This window comes from Punctularia strigosozonata, assembly GCF_000264995.1.
Source record: "Punctularia strigosozonata HHB-11173 SS5 unplaced genomic scaffold PUNSTscaffold_1, whole genome shotgun sequence".
NCBI classification, from domain to species: domain Eukaryota; kingdom Fungi; phylum Basidiomycota; class Agaricomycetes; order Corticiales; family Punctulariaceae; genus Punctularia; species Punctularia strigosozonata.
The window spans coordinates 374,770-391,193 of NW_006767433.1; the positions used below are offsets into that span (position 1 = coordinate 374,770).

The 16,424-nt window shown below is 54.0% G+C and overlaps 6 protein-coding genes across 6 annotated transcripts; 3 read left to right on the plus strand and 3 right to left on the minus strand.

The window, feature by feature from the left end:
• Positions 1 to 22: 22 nt before the first annotated feature.
• On the minus strand, positions 23 to 2,234 carry PUNSTDRAFT_128903 (uncharacterized protein; the record flags this gene model as incomplete). The annotated part of the gene is made up of 2 exons (XM_007378068.1): positions 23 to 653; positions 2,163 to 2,234. Coding segments are annotated over 2 exons (703 nt in total), but the record flags the coding sequence as incomplete, so codon positions are not given.
• Positions 2,235 to 2,498: 264 nt separating this feature from the next.
• On the plus strand, positions 2,499 to 4,436 carry PUNSTDRAFT_94208 (Aldo/keto reductase; the record flags this gene model as incomplete). The annotated part of the gene is made up of 14 exons (XM_007378069.1): positions 2,499 to 2,571; positions 2,634 to 2,697; positions 2,756 to 2,792; positions 2,845 to 2,934; positions 2,999 to 3,097; positions 3,152 to 3,256; positions 3,311 to 3,386; positions 3,442 to 3,456; positions 3,519 to 3,619; positions 3,674 to 3,768; positions 3,823 to 3,870; positions 3,925 to 3,998; positions 4,050 to 4,106; positions 4,157 to 4,436. 14 exons carry the CDS (start codon positions 2,499 to 2,501, stop codon positions 4,240 to 4,242), a joined length of 1,020 nt encoding a protein of 339 aa, XP_007378131.1. The 3' UTR covers positions 4,243 to 4,436.
• Positions 4,437 to 5,091: 655 nt separating this feature from the next.
• Positions 5,092 to 9,298, plus strand: PUNSTDRAFT_109520 (dynein heavy chain protein 2; the record flags this gene model as incomplete). The annotated part of the gene is made up of 13 exons (XM_007378070.1): positions 5,092 to 5,419; positions 5,472 to 5,741; positions 5,794 to 6,249; positions 6,305 to 6,871; positions 6,926 to 7,092; positions 7,144 to 7,221; positions 7,269 to 7,842; positions 7,892 to 8,022; positions 8,081 to 8,200; positions 8,255 to 8,476; positions 8,532 to 8,661; positions 8,718 to 8,815; positions 8,864 to 9,298. The coding sequence occupies 13 exons, from the start codon at positions 5,092 to 5,094 to the stop codon at positions 9,296 to 9,298; spliced, it is 3,576 nt and encodes a 1,191-aa protein (XP_007378132.1).
• Positions 9,299 to 10,581: 1,283 nt separating this feature from the next.
• PUNSTDRAFT_28088 (uncharacterized protein) lies at positions 10,582 to 11,514 on the plus strand (the record flags this gene model as incomplete). Its single annotated transcript, XM_007378071.1, has 1 exon — positions 10,582 to 11,514. A coding segment is annotated over one exon (933 nt), but the record flags the coding sequence as incomplete, so codon positions are not given.
• Positions 11,515 to 12,512: 998 nt separating this feature from the next.
• Positions 12,513 to 14,207, minus strand: PUNSTDRAFT_128907 (uncharacterized protein; the record flags this gene model as incomplete). Its single annotated transcript, XM_007378072.1, has 2 exons — positions 12,513 to 13,940; positions 13,995 to 14,207. 2 exons carry the CDS (start codon positions 14,205 to 14,207, stop codon positions 12,513 to 12,515), a joined length of 1,641 nt encoding a protein of 546 aa, XP_007378134.1.
• Positions 14,208 to 14,471: 264 nt separating this feature from the next.
• On the minus strand, positions 14,472 to 16,123 carry PUNSTDRAFT_128908 (uncharacterized protein; the record flags this gene model as incomplete). Its single annotated transcript, XM_007378073.1, has 2 exons — positions 14,472 to 15,899; positions 15,956 to 16,123. 2 exons carry the CDS (start codon positions 16,121 to 16,123, stop codon positions 14,472 to 14,474), a joined length of 1,596 nt encoding a protein of 531 aa, XP_007378135.1.
• Positions 16,124 to 16,424: the final 301 nt, after the last annotated feature.

Sequence of the window (16,424 nt, forward strand, 5' to 3'; positions counted from 1 at the left end):
GGCCGGAGAGGGGCGGGGACACCGGCGAGAAGGCGGCGAGAGGCGGGGAGGCGGGGAGGCGGGGAGGCGGGGAGGCGGGGAGGCGGGTGAGACGCGGGGGAAGAGACGCGGGGAGGCGGGCGAGAGGCGGGGAGGCGGGTGAGAAGGCGGGCGAGAGGCTGGCGAGAGGCTGGTCGGAGGCGGGCGCGGGGGGCGGGATGCGACACCGAGCCCGACCGCGTTGGCGGCTCGGGCTCGGGGTTGATCGAAGGCGGGCGGGGCGGGGCGGGGCGCGAGTGCGAGAGGTGACCCCGAGTGCGACCGCGTTGGCGGCTCGCACTCGGGGCAAGTCGAGGGGGGGTGCCAGGGTGGGAGGCGAAGGAGGCATCCCCCAGCGAGACCGCGTTGGCGGCTCCCGCTCGGGGGTTGGGCGAAGGAGGGGTCGGACGTTCCGCGCGGTGGGCCGGCGCACTTGCAAGCGCCGCGTTCAGCGCATTTGCGAGCGCCGCGTCTGGCGCATTTGCGAGCGCGGCGGGCGGCGCACTTGCAAGCGCGAGGGCCGGCGGACTTGCTAGCGCGGTGGGCTGCGCACTTGCAAGCGCGAGGTGGGCGGACGGCGGACTTGCAAGCGCTGCGTCCGGCGCATTTGCGAGCGCGGCGGAGAGCAGAGTGAGCTGACTCGAGTCGACCAACCACGTCACGATTTAATCACGTGACCGGTGTCAGCCGCGTTGATTCGTCTAAGTCCGCTTTGGGCCACTGTCCCGGCCTTCCAGATAGCACAAACTTAATCACTTTGTAGATAGTTATAAGTATGTATCAGTCTAATAGTATATAGAGTGACTAATATTATCATTCAAGACCTGAGTCTGGTTTCAATCATGGTATTTGTGCATTGGGAGACCTGCTATCATTACTATACAGATACATCCCATATTTATGGGTGCTATATTGATTGCACCTATGAGCTATGTATCACTATGTAGCTATAGCACTGAGCTATGTTGTCTCTAATTACTATATAGGACTACTGTACTTTTACGACCGTAAGTTCAGCCAGGTTGGAGGGGGACAGGGGACACCCCCCAAGTTTGGGGCCATGGCAAGTTCATCCGCAGCCTGCCCTAGGGACACGTGCTTACGAGGTCAGATTTTTTTATCACACGATCAGATATAATGTGTCCCGGAGGTTCAGAGTGCCAGGGGGACAGGAGACAATAAGTTTGGTTCGGGTGCCCCGGGGATGTGGGACGAACTTATGGTCGCAAAAGTACAGTATATACTCAGTTGCCTCCCTGCCTTGTGCGACAGCGTCTCCACCGCTGTCCCGAGGGATACACACTGCTTCTAGGAGGTCCAGCGCATACCCTGACAGCTCCACATTACCAGTGTTCGCACTGGCCCTGCCTTACTATATAGATCAAGATTTTTCGAAGATGAAAGCTCTGCATCATTGGACTTCTGACATGGTATTTGACATTTCTCCATCATTCTTTGTGAACTGCTTCCATAGCCAACAAATTAGTAAAATCAGGTTTCTGTGAAACATCTTACAAAAAACAATGAAGACATTCAAAAAACAGCAAACAAAGAACATATACTGCAAGGATGCTGCATACACTGCACACCACTTACACACACTGCAAACTACCTGCACACAATACACATAATCTGCACACAGTGTGCACATAGTTGCCAACTTGTCACATATGACAAAATTGGCCTATTTGTCACGCTAACACTGCATTTGTGCATTTTGCCTTAGGACAGTTTTCCTGATGTGTCATCTTCCGAACATAGGTCTTGCGCAGCAATGTTTTCGTCCTCGCTGTCATCTGAGAACCGCCATGGTTTCGGAGACCACAGCAATCGCTCCTAGATGTATACCGTTCGCTACTTTGGACGCAACCCCTTGTGTTTAGTGCGTTCAGCCGTTGGTGAGAGTAGATGCAACACGCCCGCGAGCGCACACACACCTGTATCCCTGTGATATCTTCTTGGGTGCTGCCATCATGCAGTCCAAATAAGGCTGTGCGTCCACGTTTACTGCATTCTTATCTTGGCCGTGTCCATTCACTTCGACTCGGAACCTTGCATTCGTGGGTCAAGGATTGCTTTGGGGACCGTGGCTGTGAGCTTTGCAATGGATGACTGCTCACGGTGACCCCGACGATATCACTCACCGAGGCTTGAAGGCTCCGGTTGAGCGGTATTGCAGTGAAACACCTCGGGGACAGGCCGATTGCTGATAGCATGCTCGGCGACCGGCATGCCTCCACGAATCGTTCCGGCGGTCGAAGGTGTGTTCTTCGTACATTGAAGGAGATAATGCGTCATCATGAGGGCCGCGACCCACCTACAGGTATATGAGAACTGCAGCAGACAGACAGGAAGCCTTCCACACTCTTGCCACGACCCTACAGTCAGCCCACACAGTCCATAAAGATGTCCGTCGTCGCAAAACGTACAATGCCATATGGTGTGTACTTTTGTGACTTGAATTGAACTGTGCGATTGTGATGTTTGCGTTAGTTCGGCTTGGTAAATCGGGTCTGAAAGTCTCGAAGATCATCCTGGGCTGCATGTCATATGGTCCGTTCATACCTTTCTCCGAGTCGACGCATTCATGGAGTGAATGTCGGTCTTCCATGCAGGAGATCCCGGTTGGCAAGAATGGCTGCTCGACGAGCAAGAAGCCATAAAGCACATCAAATATGCGTGAGTGATAAGCTCTCACGTATCTGATCCACGTTTGAGTTGCGAAATCATACCATAGATATGATTCAGGCATCCAGACCTTCGATACTGCCAACGTCCGTGCTGTTTTGACGAGAGACGTGTCGGTATTTCTGATAAGATCACCAGGTATATTCGAATGGGCTGTCTGAAATCATCCTTGGGCGTGCGATCAAGCAGTTAGACTTGCCCCGAGACGAGATTGTCGTCATGACAAAGGTATGCTCATTATTCTTGTATCAGAGTACGATCATGACTCCGGGCTGGTTCTACATTCCTCCAGTTGTATGGCGCCGTCGGCAAGACCTATGGAGAGTACCTGACTACGATCCCGGATCTTGACGCGGTTGGATACGTTAACCAGCACGGTCTGAGTCGCAAGGTTTGCATCGGGTAGGATAATCATGGATACAGGTATTGAAGTCTAGCACGCTAGCACATCTTCGACTCGGTCAAGCATTCTCTCGAGCGTCTGCAGCTGGACTATGTTGATCTCCTGCAATGTCACCGGTTCGATTACGACACTCCGATAGAGGAAACGGTGTGTTCATACCCTTTCACCTTGCGATCATCCTGACGATGGCTGCTCCTCCAGATGCAAGCCCTGCATGACGTCGTGAAGGCAGGATATGTCCGATACGTGGGCATGAGTTCCTGTCACGCTTGGCAATGTTGGTTCTCTTCCTCATGCGAACCAGCCGACGACTGATTTCTTGACCTATGTAGTCAACGTCATGCAGAGTACGTCTGCATCAAATCCATGATATTTGTTGATCATGCGAATCCTGACTCTATTCTGGCAGATTTTGCGATCAATAACAACCTCACACCTTTCGTCTCAATGCAGAACCATCATAATCTTCTCTACCGAGAGGAAGAGCGGGAGATGTTCCCAACTTGCCAGGTGTGTCAATCAACTCGCTCGAGAGATCCCGTTTGACGTCGTACGCGCATGAAGCATTTCGGGGTTGGCATCATTCCCTGGAGTCCTCTGGCGCGTGGCTATATTACCCGGCCCTTGTCCGCGAAGACCAAGCGCGCCGAGAAAGATCCGTGAGTGAAGTTCATCGACGATGTTGGTAGAGACTTGGCTAAAGTCTACGCAAGCTGGCAAAGCGCGTATTCTGGCTACGGGACGGATGCGATCGTGACACAGTCAGTTGTACCGCGATCTTGGGAGATCAGTGATACTGATACGACCTCTCACAGCGTCGAGGAAATCGCGAAGAAGCGGGGAGTCTCCATGGCACAGATCGCCGTGGCTTACAGTATGCAGAAGGACGGTAGGTTGCTCATGAAGGTGGAAGCTTGGCGGGCTCCTGATCGCACCACAGGTATTACCGCACCTATTGTTGGCACAACGAGCCTCGACAACCTCAAGGACCTGATCGGTAAGATGTTCTTCTCTCTCATCTGTTCCATCGCTGATTTCGTGCAACAGCCGCGGTGGAGATCAAGCTTACGGACGAGGAGATGAAGTACCTCGAGGAGCCGTACACTCCTCGTCCGGTGTTCGGGCACCGGTGAACGTGATCTCGATACATGGATGTAGCGAACTGTGTGACGCGAAGCACGAAGCGAGGCGAAAAGACCCTCCTCTCCGAATGGTGCTTGTGTACGCGAGGGTTTCCATCGTTCAGATATGACCCAGAATCGGTGCATTTGTATAGCTCTATACGCTTGCGAACAGAATACGATGAAGCGATGAGGGCCATTTGAACCCCATTATAGCATATACCAGGAAAAATTCACACAAAATTAATGTGCTTGAATCAAGCATTGACTTGCCTCAGCAGAGACACGGCCTTGTCCTCAAGGACTTTCCGCACCCATCATCGGCCAGGACGAGGTTCCAACCCTGCCGCAATCAAATTTAATGGCCGAGACGTTGGCCCCTTCAAAATCACGTCGTGCAATCCACGTCACAAAACACGCAAGGAGGTGGTCACAGAGCAAGTTGGGGGGGTACTCGCGTTATTACTTAAGCCGCATGTTGACTTGGTCGATAACATTTTTCTGAAAAAAAGAGTCAAAGCTGGATTATCGCAGGTTAGGCGCAGCCACAGCTTGATGGGGACGCGTCGGTCGCCACGCTCACGTCCGGCTTTCGTGAACACACGAGGATTCCTCGCTGCCTGGTGCGGTTTCGACGTTAATCTAACGGCAGCATGTACGGCTCAATACGCTACGGGCACGATGAACGTCGCTTACAACACATTTCCGCAGAATTATTCCCTCGACCACCGGAGGCCTGCCGTTCAACCTCGCCGGTCATCCTGGTCTCTCAGAGCACTGTCGCGGACGATTCTAGGACTACCGCCAGCACACTACGATACGAAGAACTCTGAAACTAACGACACTGCATATCAGCGCGTAATGGAACCCCCGCTCACACCGACACCGGTCCCTACTACCAACGGGCTGACCACGAATGGTATCAACGGCACCAACGGTACCAACGGCATCAATGGGCGTCACTCTCCCGGGGACACGGTCGGAGAACCTAGCACCTCAGCGACAGCGTCGACCTTCGACCCGTCGGTGTTCAAAACTTATATCCTCGCGCTGCTACCCGCGTTGTTAGGCGCGTCGCCTGAGGATTTAGCGGACCTGTTCGACGATTACTTTGAAGAGAGGGTGGCTCGATTTGCGGCAGAAGGGAATGGCGTGATCTACGTATCGAAGATCAAGGACGATGTCGAAGGTGCGCTCCCGTTGAATATCTGCCCTGATAGTGCAGCCTAACGCGTATACAGATGACGGGCAGCCGCCCACGTACACTTACCAATTGACAACACAACTCAGTTACACTCCAGCTCAAGTCATGACAGTAGCCCTCATCAAGCGGACGCCGACGCTGGATCCTCTCACTCCGCTGGCAGCACAACTACACGTCCTTAACCTGTTTGGAGGCGATGAAACACCATACGAGAGTTTGCATGCAGTCGTCAGTGCCGGTGTTAAGCCCTGGTTCGAAGCATTCGTAGGGTCAAGAGGGGGGGTGAAGGACAACGATACCAAGATGGGTGAGTGACCATGCTTGTACAGTAGAATATCGCACTGACGAGCATGCGATAGGCATACCTATGACCAAGAAGAAGTTCGCCGAACTTGAACTCTCCTTGCTTCACCTCCAACAGAACGTCGAAATTCCCGAAACACACCTCATTATCCATCCCGCGATCCAAAAAGCCGTCGAAGCCGCGCACGCTGCCAACCGGCGACCCACCATCTCCGACCTCCCGCCCAAGCTTCTCAATGACTCTACCTTCCTCAATACATTGCATGCGCATGTAAACGCGTGGATCAAGAGCATCCAGGCGGTGACGAAGCTCAACCGGGATGTCAGCAGCGGGACGGCATCGCAGGAGATCAACTTCTGGCTGAGTTTGGAGAGGGCGTTGGAGGGTATCGAGGCGCAGCTGAGAGGTGACGAGGTGCTGATGGTCATGGAGTGCTTGAGGAACGCGAAACGATTCCATGCGACGGTCAGTTTCATCGCGGACACCGGATTGAAGGACGCGACAGATCAAGGTGTGCTCGCATACAGTCGTCCGTTGCGACTCGCGGTGCTCATGCCTTTCTTTAGTACACAAGTACAACCAGCTCATGAAGGATTTCCCCCTCAATGAGCTGCTATCCGCCACCGACCTCGACAAAATCCAGGAATCGCTTGTTCTCATCTTCGGCCACCTCAATCGTAAACTGAAGCTCTCGCCCTATCCCATCCGACGTGCCCTTCCTCTTGTCGAAGCCATCTCGCGCGACTTCAACGACCAGCTCGTGCGCGTGCTCACATCTCACCGTCTGCCCTATACGCCGTATGACACCTTCGAACGTCTACTCTCCACGACGATGAACATTTTCCGGACGTGGGACGACCTTATCAAAGAATTTACCAACGTCGCACGTGAGGTCACCAGGAAGCGAAGTGAGAAGTTCATCCCAATCAAGGTCGTGCCGGCGCACGCGAAGCTGCAAGAACGTGTGAGGTATTTGAGGGACTGGAGGAAGCAGCATGAGCAGTTGGCGGTGATGACCGGTCCGACGAAAGGTTTGGGTGTTGGGATTGAGGTTGGTGGGATGGACATGGAGGAGGAGGTCAGAGAGGCCTACGAAATCGTGAAGAGGATCGATGTGCTGGACGTTTCTGTCGGTGAGTCACAGTTATATCCAGTGAAGGTTCGGATGGTGTACTGATGGCGCGCAGACGGGACCGAGATTTGGGTCACTGCGGAGAATGCGTACAACGAGCGCGTGGCAAGGGTCGAAAACCAAATAATCGCCAGACTAAGGGACAGGCTCGGAACTGCAAGGAATGCGAATGAGATGTTCCGCGTTTTCTCTAAGTTCAATGCGCTCTTCGTCCGGCCCAAGGTTTGCTCCCTGCCAGCGCTGTGTTTCGTCATCCTAACGAGCCCGTTCCAGATTCGTGGAGCCATCCAAGAATATCAGACGCAGCTCATCGACTCCGTCAAGGAGGACATCAAACGCCTCCATGACAAGGTACGCAGTCGCGATCATCACAGTATCCGTACTCATGTCCGCGATAGTTCAAGACACAATATCGTTTCTCGGAAGCCTACCATATGTCACAAATGCGAGATCTTCCGCCCATCGCAGGCGCCATTATCTGGGCGCGCCAAATCGAACGGCAGCTGCTCACCTACATGAAGCGCGTTGAGGACGTTCTCGGCAAAGGCTGGGAGCTTTACGCCGAGGGGCAGAAACTCCAGTCTGAATCTTCGGCCTTCCGGCGCAAACTCGACACCCGGCCCGTGTTCGAGGCATGGCTGCAGGACATCAACCGGCGGGACATGGGCGTGAACGGGCGCTTATTCGAGATCGTGCGCCTCAGAGGGGGCGGGTTCCAACTTGCGGTCAACTTCGACCCGCAGATCATCACGCTGTTCAAGGAGGTCCGAAACCTCCTGTGGTTAAACTTCCAGGTGCCGCACGCCATCACGAATATGGCGAAGGATGCCAAGAGGGTGTATCCGCATGCCGTAAGCTTGATGGAGACGGTGAGGACGTACGGGCAGACTCTAGATCTGGTCGAGAAGAACCAAGGGATAGAGTGGCTTGTGGCCGAGTATCGGAACGAAGCTCAAAGGATGATCAGTCGGGGTGAGTGTATGTTATCTGGAGACTGCATTGTGGCTGACTTTCGCGATAGGCATGAGCATTCGATGGGATTACTTCGTCAACCAATACGATACTGCTCGTTATGTGCCCTCGGCTGACGGACGGGACAACCGGCACATTCAGTTCGTCCGGGAGTTCGCCAGCGTCGTCTCCGTGCTCCAGGTTGGCTTCGCCATTCTATATCCCTGCCGTCTTGCGATTGACCTTCACCTACAACCAGGACAAGACAAACAATGTCATTGACCTGTACAAGGAGATCACTAGAGCGGTCGAAGACCTCGCCGCCTGTCCGTACACACCTGAGGCGTTTAGCGATCTCTTGGGCAAAATACAGGCTGCGGTATGTGGACATACCGTGACGCACTGCGTTGATACTGACATCCGAGAAACGCAGATCGACCGCCTGAACCTCGAGGGCTACGCCAATCTTGATCAATGGGTGGCGGAGCTGGATAAACGGATAGAGGGCATCCTCCTCCAGCGCTTGACGCACATCATCCAGGTGTGGTGCTCAGAGTTCGACCGGACCGACGATGGTGACTCGCGAGTGGGGATTGCCCCGGTCCGAGACCTCAACAACAAGCGGCGCGCCGATAAGCGCATGAAGGATGATAGGGTTAGCCGTCCATCAATCTGGCCCATCCCCACCCGCTGATCTGCCACGCCATCAGGGCCTCGAGGGACATCTCGTGATGAAGCCAATTGTGCACGAAATCCGGATACAGAACCAGGTCATTTTCTTGGACCCGCCAATAGAATACGCCCGTCAGACCTGGATAAGGCAACTTCACGAGTGGCTAGGTGGGTCAACTGAATATACTCCGTCACTTCTTCCCGGTCCTGATCGGAATCTGCAGGAACCGTGTGCTTGCTCCGCAGGATCCAAAGCTCGCGTTACGAAATCGGACTGCAAATGCAGGTTGGTACTACATCAGAAACTACGTATACGTCTTTGGTAAGCCTCGAATCTTCTTCGTGCTTCTAGACGCTTACTGTGCTTTAGCTGACCAGATTTCCCGACGACACGCTGGAACGGCCGTTTGCGCTGGTGGAGAATAAAGTCCAGCAGCTTCGCGACTACGTCGGCAAGTGGCTGCAGTTCCAGTCCCTCTGGGACCTCGAGGCGGAATACGTCTTCAACCGCTTGGGCGACTCGCTCGCGCACTGGCAGCAACTACTGACGGAGATCAAGAAGGCTCGCTCGACCTTCGACACTTCGGAGACGCAGAAGTCGTTCGGGGTGTGCGTCATCGATTACGAGCAGGTTCAAGCTCGGGTGAACGCGAAGTACGACGCGTGGCAGAGGGATATCCTCAGCCGATTCGGCGTCAAGCTGGGTAACGCCATGAAGGAGATGCACGCTGCCATCCTCAAGGCACGCAACGATCTCGAGCATCAATCGATAGAAGGTTTGGTCGGCGCTTCGCGCAGGTTCTAATATACCATAATTTTCACCCTGTCTTTCTGCGCGCCATTTTTTTGCACACCGCGTCAACACACTCCTTTCGTTACGCTTCTATTCATGCACGTCCCATCTACGACCTCGTGTTCCTGCTCCCTCATGCATTCTGTATTGTAACTCATTCGGATCATACGTTATCTTGTTTTGTAACGGATCTTTGTATTGCGCGTTTTTTTGGACGAGTGCTCTGGAGTCTGGACGCGACCCCCTATAAGTCATGAATATGCCAGCCAAGAGTTTTGGAGGGGCGTCTGCACCGTGTCGGACGACTGCCAAAAATCACGCGCTGATAGCCTCTCGATCATAGATTGCGGTGTTTGCGGGACTCGAATGCTCGCGGAAGGATCTGAAGCGTTGACTTGAATTGACCAAACCCAGTGAGTATTGACTTATTCGCGCTCGTCCTCCAGTCAACGCTACTCAACCGTAGGCGCGGACTGCATTCCAGGTCGACTCTAATCACGCTAATTGAGCGGGAAGGGAAGCGAGGTTTAGGTTGTAGATGTTATCGAGATCTGGGAACTCAAACCAAGATCCTGGCCTGCATCGGCCCCGCAATTGCCATGTATGGATAAGTCGCGCCTCCTGACACGACTCGTATCGGGCTAGGAGGTTCGGCATGTATCGCAAATCTGATGCGAGGTTTGCGGCAACGCGGGCTGGCGGAAGGCGGACATCATCTCATTCCATGCCGCCTCACGCCGCGAGTCGTACCAAGCGCCTAAAGGAGATCTTCCGCACCACCCTCGACACAACATATGACACCCCCAGGCGCACTGGTTCTGACCGGTTCCTTGACGCTCTGCGTATTGAAAAGTTTAGACACCCCTGAAGGGCGTATTTTACCATCTACGTCCGGTGCTAGATCCAGGCTCCAGATATCGGACCAACCCCTGGATTCCGACATCGAGCGATGACCACAGTAAGTCGTACATGGATCGTGTCTCAGGTTGTTTCAGATCCTTAAAATGTCAAGGTTGACGTAGGCGTGCCGCGTTTGCCCAACGTCTCTCCAACCTTCCGCCCAAGGGACATGGTGTGTAACGATATACGCTGCAACGCAAGATTACATGTCTAACGATGTCTCATACGTCCTCCACAACAGCCGGTTCCCTATTCGAAGCAAGGTGAAGCATCTTCAAGTCGTAATAGATCGCCGCCTCCAACTTCCGTGAGTGGCTGCGCAAGACCTGCTTCGCGACTCTCATAACATCCCTGAACTTTAGTCGTGTCCTGTATCCACTCCCTCGCGCCTTCCGGTTGACAACCTTCCCGTTGAGCTACTTTCGACGATATTCACCCTCGGGCGCGAAGCGCAGCTCGTTCGTGACGAAGACTTAGACGAGGATGACCGCGACCCTCAGAAGCTAGAGCCCGCCTTCGAGGTGGTCGTCTCTCATGTCTGTCGGCACTGGAGGCACGTTGCTTTGAACCATAGCTCTCTATGGCGATACATTCTATTCAAAGATACGTCCCACATTTCCCGCGGAGTTACCTACGTGGCCCGCTCCCGCAAGCAGCCCCTAGACATCGTCATCGACACGCCTACACTCGAAAACCAGATTCCGGGCGTGACGATTAGTCGACAAGACATCGATACGGTTGCCGACATCATCATACCCGAATCTCATCGCCTCCGCAGTGTACGGCTCATGTACCGCGACGAGTACTGCAAGAACGCCGTTTCCTCGCGTATAGCCAACGGAACGCCCGCGCCATTACTCGAGCACATGGAGCTTTATTACTTTGAGGACTGGAAGAAGCCTCAGCGCGTCCACATCTGTTGCGACAATGTCACGATCTTCGGTGGCGTTACCCCACGGCTAAGGGAGCTATCGATCATCGGAGTTGCTATCCCGTGGATGCAGTCCCGGACCTGGATACGAGGCCTTCGATCGCTGCAAATCAAGCTTCACGCTAACCATGTCCGACCGTCGTTCGAGGCGTGGCGGACGATGTTAGCCGATAGTCCCAACCTCGAAAAGCTCTCGTTGCACTACAGCGGCCCCCGGGAAGACGACGTCTGGACCACGCCCCCCATCACGGTACCATCGCTCGTTGAGCTGGATCTGGGCGACATGGGCTGCGACTACCTCCTCCGTTTCTTCGATCATTTCTCTGCCCCGAACGTGACGACGCTCCGAGTCGAACTCGACGGTGAAGAGTATACAGCATTCATGAAGCGGGCGTCGCGACCAAAAGAGCTGCTCTTTCCCCTCCTCGAAAACCTGTACATCAGGTCGCTCGATTGTGACCCTGCGGCGCTGCGCGATTTCACGATGCTGTCTATCCATCTCAAATACCTGGATATCAACTGCCGGTCCTTCTCGGAAAAAAAGCTTCTGGAGATGATCGATCCGAAGAAAAACGAGGCCAAGAATGACCATGTACCAGGCGGCTCGTCCCCACCACCCTTGTTCCCCGCGGCGCAGCGCGCCGTGAAACTGCGAAATATCGCGCCCACCACCCTGGAGGCGATCATCGAGTTCGAGCACAAATCACCACATCCCTTTACTCTGCATTGGCAGTTGGAGACGAAAATCCAGTCGGGGCTCGGGAAGGTAGTTGAAGATAGGAAGGAGAACTTTGCGTTTTTTGTCGATCCGGAGGAGGAGGAGCGTGAAGATGAAGACGAACTGGGAGAAGAAAAATTAGTCGAGGGTTCTCAGCTCGAGGTATCGCTCCACGATGAAGAACTCACGAAGTTGTGGCTGCGAGCTCTACCTCCCACTACAGGTCAGCTTACCTTCCAGGCTCATCCGGGGCCATCGTCCGCCACCGGCTAGGGTTACCGCATGGATCCGCCCCCCGTATCTTCACACTGGTGTTCGTCATGTTCTCCCTACCCGATCAACCTGTTTCGTGTTGTTCTGTGTTTCGTAACTGGCGCCCACTAATAGCAGGTAAATGGTTTAAATTCCGCGCGCAATCAACACCACTGCGTAGCAATGGATAATAAGACACGTTAGCGATGATAAGTCATGTGTCGTACACGAAACCGCATTTCTCGCCCAAGCTGTGTACGGTTGTACACGCTCGTGCCTCTTAGGCTCAGAAGTTTGATTACTAGCAGCCAATATCTGCGATGCAACTAACACCCTACTCATGCTATTGATATACCAGATGACATCGTCTTCGCCGCTAAAAGCGTACGGCATAGGTTCATCAAAGCATCTTGATTCACTCTACCTTACACCCACCAAAGGCCAAGCGGGTATTCGTCTCTGATGAGGTCCGGAGGCTGCAGGCCGCGGCGGCGCTGTTTATTTCGTATGTTTCCGAGGACGCGAGCTCTGATCACCTCCTTCGGCCCATTTTCAGCGTCGGTGCCAGGACGCGGAGGGGGCCAGAAGGCAAAGCCGTTCAGTCGCGGAAAGAGGTGATCGATCACCTCACTCAAGCGGTGGCACCAACGTCCTTCTGTGAGATCTAGATCACCTTCGATCCACATGTATTCCTCCAGCATGAGCATGCGGAGGCTAGTGTTCCCGTGGTGCCCAGCTGGCAGCAGGGTATGGTCAGGGGTTATGCGCGTTGGGTTGATATTGATGTGCAGGACCCACAACTGGGGGCAATGCACGGCGAAGGACTTGAGGGAAGCACAGGTCAGCTGAGTTTCATCTTCAGCGTATTCCTGGCTCCTCATTAGGCTGACGTTCTGCAACGCTGGACACGAGCGAGCGATGTGATCCACGACCGTGTCTGTCCACTTGAAGGCTACGCTGATTCGAAGGCTGGTGAGCGCCGTGAACCTGGGCATCTGCAAAAAGAACAGCGCGGAGATGGGGCGTTGCCAATCGGGCGGGTCGCTAGGCCTATTGAAGTGGATGCGCAGTTCGCAAGCATGTTCGGCAGGCAGCCGAAACACGAGGTCCAAGAGCTCGTCCCATACTTCCTGAGGCTCCGGTTTCATCGTCGAAATATCAAGATTGAGCGCTGGGAGCAAGCGTACGAGGTCGCAGACGGCGGGGATCTGCGCTTCCAACTGGAGCTCTTCGATAACTGTTGGATCATCCGCATCATCATCGGGTATTTCTTCGAATATTTGGTGCAATGTATCCGGTGCAGCGATGGTCCTCATGCTGGGATCCAGCTTGACCTCCATTCTCTGCAGATCAGGAAGCTCCCATAATCGACGGATGAGGCCAACCGCGCGTTCGTCGTCTCGGAAGAATTCGGCCATGAGATTGAGATTGAGTGAGTTCAACTTGTCGAGCTCGCAGAGTTTCTCAAGCAAGGGAAGATCAAAGACGGGGCCGCCAACGTGTATATCTGTCATGTTAGGGGTAGATGTTGCAAGCAGAGTGCGGAGGAAGTACTTGACGTCCTCAACGACTTCGACTTCCCACGCCCCGACTTTGCTGTCTGAGATGATGAAGCTCTTCATCGCAGAGGTGAGGAAAATGGTCGCATGTCGGGCACAAAACGTCTCTGGATTAAATAAAAGCCAGTCCATCCGGGGGAAGAGGCGACGAGCCCGATCACGGGCTAGTAGAGAATCAAACACGCTTTCTGCAATGTGCTTGAAGGTGCGGTGTTCAATTTCAATGCCCGTGACCCGACGACAATAGCTTTCGAAGCGTCCCCATTCAGCCCCAGTAGGCTCGCGCGAGAAGGACTGACACGACCATCAACTCGGATGGCTAGACACGGAAGAATGTTCATGACGTACCCACTGCCCTTGCCGGGTTTCTTCATAGGAAGGGAGAATCTTCAGTAATATCTCGAAGTCCGTGAGAGTTTGCCAAATATCGTCCAACGCTATTTGAGCCCATGCCTTGCAAGTGTACGCGCAGCTCAACAGGCCGTTGTCCCGCTTGGCGTAGTCAATATTGTTAGCGAAGATGATTCGGACAATTTCATTTATGAGAAGAACGCGGTGCATCTGTGTATGTTGTATCTCGACTACAGCAAGTCGCAAAACCGAGCGTACGTAGCTGTTGGCGAGTCGCAACCCCACGATTTAAAATTACGCGTCTGGTAACGGGCACGTGGACGCGTCCACGGCGCGCCGTCCAATGAGTTGCTGCTTATGCTCAGCTATGTAACACTGACTAGTACACAACACTCTCCGATCCACCATGTGCGTGATCGTTCTACATAATCACGAACCTGGCTCGATACTACAGGCTTCATCTTCGCACTCGCTTTACCATAAGTAATCAGGAGGATAGTCATCCGCGATGAGGTCTGGAGGCGCAAGACCTCGAGCGCGCTGCAGTTTCCGCACTTTGTCAACGACGCATATTCTGGCCTCCTCTCTTGAAGCCTCCAAATGAGCAGGGTCAATCCCAGGAGGCGGGGCGTAGAAGCCGAAGGCTTTCAACTGGGGGAAGAGGCAATCGATCACGACGCTGAGAGGGCCCGTCCACCAGTTTGCGCCATCGGGGTGCGGTTCAAATGGGTCGTCCCAGATGAAGTCCTCCAGTAGGAGCTTCTCGAAGTGGACGTTGCCCTGGGTCCCCGCTGGCAAACTGATGTGTTCAGGTGTTATGCGCGTCGGGTCCACGTTAATGTGCAAAACTTCCAATGAAGGGCAATGCAGGGCGAACGACCTCAAGGAAGCACTCGTCAGCTGAGGATCGTCCTCGAAGTATTCTTGGCTCCGGAACAGGCTGACGTATACCAAACCGGGGCATGAGCGAGCGAGATGGTCGATGATAGAGTCTGTCCATATGAATGGCGCGCTGATCCGGAGCTTGAAGAGGTTCGGAAAGGTAGGCATTTGCAGGAAGATATCCGCCGCGAGCGGACTCTGCCAATCAGGCCGAATACAGATGAAGCCTATCCATAAGATGCAGAAGAGTTTGCTCGGTTGCTGCAAGACTTGTCGCACGAGATCATCCCAGACCGCTTGAGACTCCGATTTCATCGCCGACAATTCCAGGTTGTCGGCCGGGAGCAAGCGTAGGAGATCACAGATTGCGGGGATCTGACCATGCAGCGTCAGATCCTCGAGGCTATTTCGAGCCTCCTCGTCATCCTCGAGACATTCTTCTGCGTATTCTTGAAGAATAGCCGATGGGGCAATGGATCTGGTCCCGGGGTCCAGTATGACCGCGAATCTTTGCATACGAGGAAGCCCCCACGCTTTACGGAGGACATCTATCGCACGAGCCCCATCTTGGAAGTATTCCGCTGGGAGATGGATTTCGAGCGAATCCAATCTCTCATATTTGCAGAGGTTCTCCAGCATTGACGTATCGATGACTGGGCCGCCAACCAGTATCTCGGTCATATTTGGGGAAGGGGTAGTGAAGAGTGTACGAAGGAAGTACTTGACGTCTTCAACAACGTCGGCTTCCCATTTCTCGTTGTCGGTCTCGACGATGATAAAGCCGGTAATGGCTGAGGTGAGGAACATGCTCGCATGTCGCGCAGAGAACGTCTCTGGATTGAACACGAGCCAATTCACCCGAGGGAAGAGGCGACGTCTTCGGTCGAGAGCCAGCAGAGCATCAAACACGCTCTCAGAGACGTGCTTGCAGCTGCGGCGTTCAATCTCAAATCCGGTAACGCGTTGACAGTAGCGTCTGAAGCGTCCCCATTCGGCTTCAGTGGGTTCGCGGGAGAACGACTGAGGAGGTGGACTCTCAATTCGAGTAATCACGCGAGGAAGAGCGCATCGCGTACCCATTTCCCTTCAATGTCTTCCCGATACGAGGGTAAGACCCGCAGCAATATCTCAAAGTCCATGAGCGAGTCCCATATGTCATCCAATGCAATCTCAGCCCACGCTTTACACGTGTACGCGCAGTTCAAGAGCACCTGGCGTCGCGCACGGTAGTGGCCCATATGCATACTGTCAAAAACAGCACGAACGATTTCATTGATCAGGAGTGCACGGTGCATGTTTTGACTCGGCATCTGCTGGGAGTAGTTGGTGTGGCAAGAAGTCAACCCGAGCTTGGCACAGCGTGGTCAGCTCGTGTCCGTCGAATGGCACGTGGACGTGGAGAGAGCGACCAAATTCAGAAAATCGCCGAAGTCCTCGACGTTCAAATATCCATTCTCGCTTGTCTCCTTCACCAGCTTGCGAGAATTCCTGTACTCATTCCGTGCATGCGGGTGGCGACTCGGGCTTTACCTCGGCTAGCTCTGT